Source organism: Solanum pennellii, chromosome 10, assembly GCF_001406875.1.
Source record: "Solanum pennellii chromosome 10, SPENNV200".
Taxonomy (NCBI): domain Eukaryota; kingdom Viridiplantae; phylum Streptophyta; class Magnoliopsida; order Solanales; family Solanaceae; genus Solanum; species Solanum pennellii.
The window spans coordinates 56,734,780-56,743,780 of record NC_028646.1 but is presented as its reverse complement, the minus strand read 5'-3'; the positions used below and the strand labels follow the sequence as shown (position 1 = coordinate 56,743,780).

Below are 9,001 nucleotides of genomic sequence, written 5' to 3'. Positions count from 1 at the left end.
TCTTGCAGTGAATAAATCTCCCGTCAATGGTTCAAGGTAGAGAATTATGGAGAGTGAATCAAACCCAACATATATGCCTAACCTTCTTTGAGGGCCCATCTTGGTGCGCTGAGGTGGTGCTACATGCACATATACAACACATCCAAAAATTCGAAGATGAGCAATATTTGATTCATGGACAAATACCAATTGTGATGGGGAGTATTTATTATAATGAGTCGGTCTGAGACGAACAAGTGATGCTGCATGTAAGATAGCATGACCCCAAACAGTAGTAGGCAACTCATTTTTCGTAAGTAGAGGTCTTGCTATCAATTGTAAGCGCTTAATAAATGACTCAGCAAGGCCATTTTGAGTATGAACATGAGCTACAGGATGTTCAACTTTTATCCCTACCGATACGCAATAAGCATCAAAAGCTTGGGATGTAAATTCGCCAGCATTCAAGGCGAATTGTCTTAATGGAATAATCTGGAAATTACGCTCTTAATCGTATCATTTGTGCCAATAATTTTGCAAACGCCAGGTTGTGAGATGATAAGAGGCACACATGAGACCATCTTGAAGATGCGTCTATTAGGACCATAAAATATCTAAACGACCCACTAGATGGGTGAATAGGTCCACAAATATCCCCATGTATTCGTTCTAAAAATTGAGGGGAACCAATGTTAACCTTCATTGGTGATGGCCTAGTAATCAATTTGCCTTGGCAGCAAGCAGCACATGAAAACTCATCATTTGTAAGAATCTTCAGGTTCTTTAATGGATGTCCATTTGAGTTTTCAATGATTCGTCTCATCATTATTGATCCAGGATGACCTATTCGGCCATGCCAAAGCACAAAAGTCTTTAAGTCAGTAAACTTCTGGTTTACGATAGAGTGTGCTTCAATCGTACTTATATTTGCATAATACAAGCCAGAAGATAAAGTTGATAATTTCTCCAAGACATATTTCTGGTCTGAGACAATCTTGGTAATAGCAAGGTATTCAACATTCATTTCATTTATTGTCTCAACATGATATCCATTTCGGCGAATATCTTTAAAACTTAACAGGTTTCTTGGGGATTTAGAAGAGAACAATGCATCTTCTATGACAATTTTTGTCCCCTTAGGTAGAAATATAGTAGCTCTTCCGGAGCCTTCTATTAAGTTTGAATTACCAAAAATTGTAGTAACATTTGCTTTTCTTCTAAGCAAGTAGGAAAAGTATTTCTCATCTTTGAATATGGCGTGCGTTGTTCCACTATCAATTACACAAATATCTTCATGATTGATCATTGAGGTATTCATATACTCTCCGAGATATAAAAGAAATAAACATTATAATATTATTACTAAACAAAAACATTACACAACCTTTTAGTTAATTACAAGTCTATAAAAACATATTCATACTAGTTCATATAAACGACGAAAATGAAGTATATTTACATTATTACAGACCCATCACCCATCAGGTGATCTATCTTTCCTTCGGGATTTTAAAAGAAATCCGCTACATCTAGACGCATGGGTTCAACAGTATCTTTCGTGATAAAGTTGGCTTCTGCGTTATATTTCACCTCCTTCAGGGAAGCTTGATATAGCTCAACCAGATGCCTTGGCGTACGACAGGTACGTGACCAATGTCCTTTTCCACCACATCGGTAACATTTGTTGTCTGAATTTTTCTTCTGCACTACATCATGTTTTTCATTATTCTTTTTACACTGCTGGTGTTGAAGGTTATTATTTAGTGCAAGACGATCACCATGATTGAAATTTCTTCCTCGACCACGACTGGGTCCACGACCTTTTTCACGCCTAGATTGGTGAATATTTGCCGTATTTACTTCAGGAAATGGCATAGAACCAGTAGATCGACTTTCATGGTTTTTCATCAGTAATTCATTATGTTGTTCAGCAACAAGGAGATATGAAATTAATTCGGAATACTTTTTAAATCCCATTTCTCGATATTGTTGCTGCAGAAGCATACTCGAGGCAGGGAAAGTGGAAAACATTTTTTCCAGCATATCATGGTCAGTAATATTTTCTTCACATAATTTTAATTGTGAGATAATTTTAAACATGGAAGAGTTATACTCACTGATAGATTTAAAATCTTGAAGTCTCAAGTGGATCCAGTCATAACGTGCCTGTGGAAGGACGACCAACTTCAGGTGATCATATCTATCTTTTAAATTGTTCCACAACACCAGAGGATCCTTAACAGTGAGATATTCCATTTTCAAACCCTCATCAAGGTGATGACGGAGAAATATCATCGCCTTAGCACGATTTTGATTCGATGCTTGATTATTTTCTTGGATGGTGTCTGCTAGACCCATCACATCAAGATGAATTTCTGCATCGAGTGCCCATGATAGATAGCTTTTTCCCGATGTCTAGAGCAAGAAATTCAAGTTTAGAAAGATTAGATTATTTAAAAAAAAAGGAAATTCATACCTCCGAGGCTTTTAAAGTCTTTACTTGAACTGGCAGATACTCGTGCTGATAACGTGTTATAAAATCAAGATTATAAAAAGAAGACAAGAGAAGTAGATGTAGGAGAAGACTTTCTTCTTATTCAAGTATATGTAAGTTTCATATGTATATATTGCAATAACGAATGAACAACCCTATTTATAGAGTGAGAAATCACTCCAAAGACCACCATATTAAGTATCATAATAAATATAGATACATTCTTATCCAAAAAGGTTCATGTAACCTAGTGAATATGAATGGTTGTTCATGTACTAACTTTATGGACTATCCACTTATTCAATAGTTTTATAACAATTTTATAAATATAAATTATTAGATGAATATTGTTAAATGTTAATCAATTGAAAGATAAAAGTGGTCATTTAATTTTTGAGGGATATTTAATTACTATCTAATATTAAAAAATTAGAAATTATAATATATTAATTTAGTGTAGGGGCAATATGATAATTCAACTTTGAAGTTTGGATCTTCTCACTTATAATATGCGCCAACACAAATCATGTTTCCCTTTTAATTTATTTATTTTTAAAATTAGTCTTCCCCTTTCATGAAAAAATGTGACATTTATGAAAAGTTACAACTTAACAAAGAAGTACAACTTTTATGAAAGGTTGTGACCTTTCCGATAATGCACAATAAACATTCGTTCAGAATAACCGCTGTTGTCTATAAATAGAGTGACTTCCTCTCATTTTAAAAGAACGAAAATTCTGAAGTTGTTCTTCGTTTGTACAATTAAATATTCGTGTATTTTGTTCCTGTTGATGACTCACTGACATCATTGCTTATGTTAAAGATGTTGAAATATTTTTTTACAGTCATTAATTTATGCTTATGTTATTAAGGATAAATGATAAGATGTTATAATTTCCATTTTTCTTTATATTATTAATGTTTGTTACTATATAATTCCATACATATAAGATAATATAATGTTATAATTATAATGACGGATAAATTTCAAGTATTATTTTATAAATTTAATGATATTCGCACAAATAATTTTACTAGTACACTGTAAAAACATACCTAATGTCGTCATTCAGCATATGCTTCCTATATTAGGCGTTTTTCTTGATAGATATATAGGTAGTTGCTGTACTAAAAGGTGAACAAATGTAGCAGCTCCAAGTGTTCTCCAGCGCTGATAGGCAGTAGTTGTATTTGTAACTGAACAGACATTGGGAATACAAGAAGCTCAACAAGACTTCAAGTAACGTCACATATGCCCCTTTTATTTTACAAATCTTTGATATCTAATAATTTTATGTATTTTTTAGTTGTTGATGACGGTATGTACACTTAATTGCTTATAGACGGCTAAGCTTAATTTAACTATACCTATTTTGGGACTTTTATATCTACTAGATTGAAAATATCGAGAAACACTTGTAATAAACATGCATATCTGATTTTTACATGTGTGACGCACGGGTCCAGAGAACTAGTATGGAAAAAGTTGGAGGTAAGGAATTTGCTCTACATTAAAAAAACAGAATAAATTCGATAAGTACTTCCTTTCTCCAATTTCGCTTAGTACAAAGTACAAAGGAATATAAATAGCGTCAACCTCGAATCATATATATTTTAACATGTGATTTTCCATGTCAAGATTACATGACAGACATGCTTAATGTTGGTGTTGCTATATAAGTTGTCAAAGAAGCAACTTAATTATGTCGATCGAGAAAATCAAATGAGTAAGTACATTAATGTCTTGCGATGGTGAAACTAAAGAGGGTCACCGGAAAACCACCTATCAACCATTGACAAGCATTGTTCCGGCTTGTATTCAGCAGCTGTATGACCCGCACCCTAAATAAATTAATTCAAAGGAGTTAAGATTAAGATACAATGATGGTTTAGAGTTGTTGCAATAGGGAATTTTCCTTACCTTAACAGTTGCATATGTCAGCTCATAATCAGTTTGTAAATACTTCATTTTGTATCTACATAAACAAAGTATTAGAAAAGTTAACAACTATTGATACATGTTAAGGATTGATCGGGCGAGTAAAAAAAGCATTAAGAGCAAGGAGCTAACCCTGCAACTTGAGCGTCAACTAACCAAGGCTCCCAATCATCTACAATTGGCAGTTTCAAAGTGTCTATCCATTCTTCCGTGGTCAAATGAGGAACAATCATGTCATGGTCAGCGCTATCAAAGTAAAAAAATTGTCAAACAGTCTCGACAGGATATATTATGGTCACTTAGAAGAATGGCGTAACATGAAGAAGTACAACTATCTTGGAGTAATACCTATAAATTAGTGCTCGACAGGATTTGCTGGTGAGATGGCGATGATCATCAACGGCACTTGGGACATCATAAACATATGACTCGGTTCTCTCCTTACCTCTATAATGCATGCTTTCATTGCATCTAACCCACTCCAATATTGTTCCCTGGGTTTTTTACATGACCATATCATTCAAAGGTTTCTATTTCTCGGCTGTGGAGGGGCTTAGCATTGGAAGTGAACAGTAGGAATAAAAACTGTATTTGCATACCTCACGAACGTTTAGTGCTTTCTGGACAGCTTTATTGTTTGCCCAAACATACGAGTATATGTAATTCTTTTCCTGGTTTTTGGGTTTAAAAAGTTAACTCATCAAATTCTTGTATAATATACCAACAGAATTAACATAACACATGATGCTAAGAAGGCCTTGTTAAGTGGGAGAAACAGAGACTTACTCGACACCATGGTCCTGCAATTGGAAATACTGACTGGCCATTTGTAGGAGTTTCTTGGAGAATGCTCATAAAAGATTCAAGGTCACACCAAGGTTCTAAAATATGTGTCCATTGTATGTTCTTGAGACACTAATCACGTACGATGACAGACTATTTAAGCATTATTGAACTTTGAAGATATCTTAATATTTTATAAGTGCAGAACTTGATACCTTACCCTGTCTACTTTCTGAAGATCATTTAGACATAATGTGTTATTTGGATCAACGTCAATGTAGTTCCCATTGCAATTTGCTTTAGTGGACTACACGGAAACATAAGGAAGATTAATTGAAGAGTCATAATGAATTGTAAGTAATTTCTAGTTGAACGACTCTTTAATGTTGTTAATTAGAAAATAGTTTCCCCAATATAGAGTACAGAACATAAGCTATTATATACCTGATAGATCTTATCTGAAATAAGTCCCATACAATTAGCATATCTGACTCTACCATTAAAGTCGATGAATCTATCTGTTTGAGCATTGCCTAGTATATATCCCTACATTTGATAAAAAACCTTAGGTTTGACAGCAGAACTTAAAATGAGAACAAAAAGAAGAGTTGAGCAACTGAATGCATTGTAGTTCATACTTTGATATTTAGTTGAGGTTTGTCACCAACTTCAATACCTTGAGAGAAAGAAGAAGGTCATGAAAAGATAACAGAAAGACTTATTTTGAACTCAGGTACAAGATACAATACCATCATATATTTTGCGAGTAAGCGGTGGAACAAAAAAGCCTGAGTAGGAACCACCAGTAACATATAATGGATTCTTGAGATACTCGGGATGCTCCATAAGCCACTACAGCACAACAATTTCACAGTCTCATGAATTTGCTTATGAAAGTTTCACGTGTTAGATGCTAACGTTATCCTTAAGCATGAGTATAAAGTTCTGACCGACATTGAGACATGAGATAAATAAATGTTAAAATTCCCTCACCTTTCTAAGGAAGTCATAAGTTAGAGTTACAGAGAGGGTATCACTACAGTTGTAAGCTTCTGAAGTGTTTGCATATGAATAGCCGGTGCCAGCAGGTTGATCTATAAATATTATGTTGGCCACCTAGAAATGAAAACCATATTACCGCTTATATAGACGAGCAACAATGAAAATATAAGCAAATTGCAAAAGAATAAGCTTACAAAACCTTGGTCCAAGAATATGAGTTCAACTCCAATTTTGGGAAATTTCCACTAGAATTTGCATAATCAAAGGTTAAAGGACCTGAAAGAAGCATCAACGTCATTTCTACCGCTTATTAAATTTTGAGACACAATAATTGAAGCATGAAGATCATGAGAACAATCTTACTTTTTCCTCTTACACTAACAAATACTTTAATGCATAACTTTATCTCTTAGACTCGGAGACTTGATCCTTTAGCCATCGTCCTTATTGCTTTCACCTTATGCACATATATTGATACACATTTAACATTATTTATGATTCCTTTATCCAATCTTGACTATTTTTCAATATTTATTTGTCACAATTTATTGACAACTTTTCTATAATGGTTTTATTTCCATACCCGAACTTCAAAGTTAAAACCCTTCCGAATTATGTCTTTGGTAGTTACTGAGTGAAATTGCTATAATGGTTCGTCATGTTAGCCAACCAAGAGTTTTTAAAATGAAAGGAAAATCTTGGGTGCAGGATATCAGGAGAATACAACGAAATCAATTAAGCAGCTGAAAAGGAAGAACGATTTGTCGTAATCAATCAACAAATCATCACAGAAGTACAAAAGGAAAGACGATAAATCTAGAGGAAATCAAGCAATCTGGAGTGAAGACACAAAAAAGAATAGACATCAGGAAAAAAAGGGATTAAATTGATATACCCATCTCATAAAAAAATGTCGATAGAGCAGAACAACCAGGACCTCCGGTGAGCCAAATCATGAGAGGATCATTCTCTGGATCTCTCTCAGATTGTATGAAGAAATAAAACAGCTGCACTTGTTCATCTTCTCCAACACCAATGTAACTGATTCATCAACATAACAGTTTAGTATCTATCATGACAAAATTAATACAATCTACTTACCCTGTTTCGAGTGTAAATGAAAGTTTTCCATCAAATCCAGGTAGAGTCTCAACGATGAAGTGTGACGAGACGACATGAGATACAAGTAGCAACAGTACTGAAAACACAATGAGTCGCACCATTGAAAATGAGTTTAATGGAATTGAGAAAATAAAGCTTTTGAATAGAGAAGAGGGGGCACTAATATATAGAGGCTTAACTTCACGTGTCCGGTGCCTTCACACCAAATATATTCTTTTGAGTTTTGACCATTTTTATCAAATTTCTATTTATAGACCGATTAAAAATGTTATATATTTAAGAAATAATACATAAATGTATCTTTTAACTTGACTTCAAATTATATTTATATCCTTCAATTTAACATGTGCACAAACAAACACTTAAACTTTTATAATGTTAAACAAATAGACACACGAGTCCTACGTGTCACAATACACGTAGGACACCACCTAGGAAACAAATTTCCATGTACAATGCCATGTAGGATGTTTGTGTTTATTTGTTCAATTTTATACAAGTTTAAGTGTCTACTTATGCACACCCAAAGTTGAGGGCATAAATGTGAAATGAGATCAAGTTAAAGGGCATATTTATGTATTATATTTAACTTAATCACTAAGATTTGACTAATAAAAAAAAGGCATAATACATATATTGGACCCTAAGCTTGACTTCAAATTATAACTTTGACCTCAAACTTTTATAATGCACAAATAGACACTTTAACTATCCAACTTTTAAATAAATAAACATATGAGTCCTACATGGTAAAATACACATTGGACACCACGTAGGACAAAAAAATACATATAGGACATATGTGTCTATTTGTTCAACTTTATACAAGTTTAAGTGCCTATTTGTGCAAATCCAAAGTTGAAGAACATAAATGTGATTTGAAGCCAAGTTAAAAGACACATTTATGTATTATGCCTAAAAAAACACTAATTATGTTTAAATTAATTAATTATTTCCCATATAAATAAAGCTTTGTTTTAATTTTATAGATCTTAGGACCTAGTGGTTATCTCTAATCGATGTCCATGTAATTTTACATCTGGTGAACATCCCATGTTTGATATAACTTGTATTTGGAATGATTCTTTATCTTTATTTCTTCGTAGTTGTGAAACTTTTGCTAATCACGTTGATTAAAACAAACAGCTAATATGTATACATCAGCAGAGCAATCCCCAACCGCTCAAAATGTTGGGTGGTCTTGGGCTTTCTCAACCCAAAAGCTAGCTCTAAGGTTGAGGCTTTCCCTCACACTTATAAATTGACCACCAGCCCCTTCCACTTCCGATGTGGGATAACCCAACAATCTCCCCCTTCACATCGGGCCTTGGGCTGGAGAGAACGACAACCCAGTTTCTCCCGGTGGGCTAGACTTGTTGACAACCTGGGCTCTGATACCAGTTTGTTGGGAAAACGCGGACAAGCACAAAAATATATATGGTAAAAGTAATGGAAATAAAATGGGAAAATAACGACACCAAGAATTTTACGTGGAAACCCTTCTGAGTAAGGGAAAAAACCACGGACTAAGAGGAGCAATTGATATTACTATAGTAAGGAATTTTACACTGTGTAGTCACGAATACAATACTCAAAGTGACTACTACACACTCAAAAGGAACAACACTCTTTTGGTTTCCGTCTTACTAAAATATCGCTCACACTCTATTTTTCTTCACAGA

At 34.1% G+C, this 9,001-nt stretch overlaps 2 protein-coding genes across 2 annotated transcripts; both read right to left on the bottom strand.

Annotated features, from left to right (window-relative positions):
- Window positions 1-1,488: 1,488 nt before the first annotated feature.
- On the bottom strand, window positions 1,489-2,337 carry LOC107001393. The gene has a single exon (XM_015199460.1). It carries the CDS (start codon window positions 2,335-2,337, stop codon window positions 1,489-1,491), a length of 849 nt encoding a protein of 282 aa, XP_015054946.1.
- Window positions 2,338-4,002: 1,665 nt separating this feature from the next.
- On the bottom strand, window positions 4,003-7,471 carry LOC107001814 (serine carboxypeptidase-like 18). The gene is made up of 14 exons (XM_015199775.2): window positions 7,299-7,471; window positions 7,093-7,238; window positions 6,397-6,473; window positions 6,189-6,311; window positions 5,945-6,047; window positions 5,834-5,871; window positions 5,640-5,741; window positions 5,416-5,502; window positions 5,199-5,327; window positions 5,012-5,083; window positions 4,761-4,906; window positions 4,545-4,658; window positions 4,395-4,449; window positions 4,003-4,315 (listed from the first exon to the last, which is right to left on the bottom strand). Exons 1-14 carry the CDS (start codon window positions 7,418-7,420, stop codon window positions 4,232-4,234), a joined length of 1,398 nt encoding a protein of 465 aa, XP_015055261.1. The 5' UTR covers window positions 7,421-7,471; the 3' UTR covers window positions 4,003-4,231.
- Window positions 7,472-9,001: the final 1,530 nt, after the last annotated feature.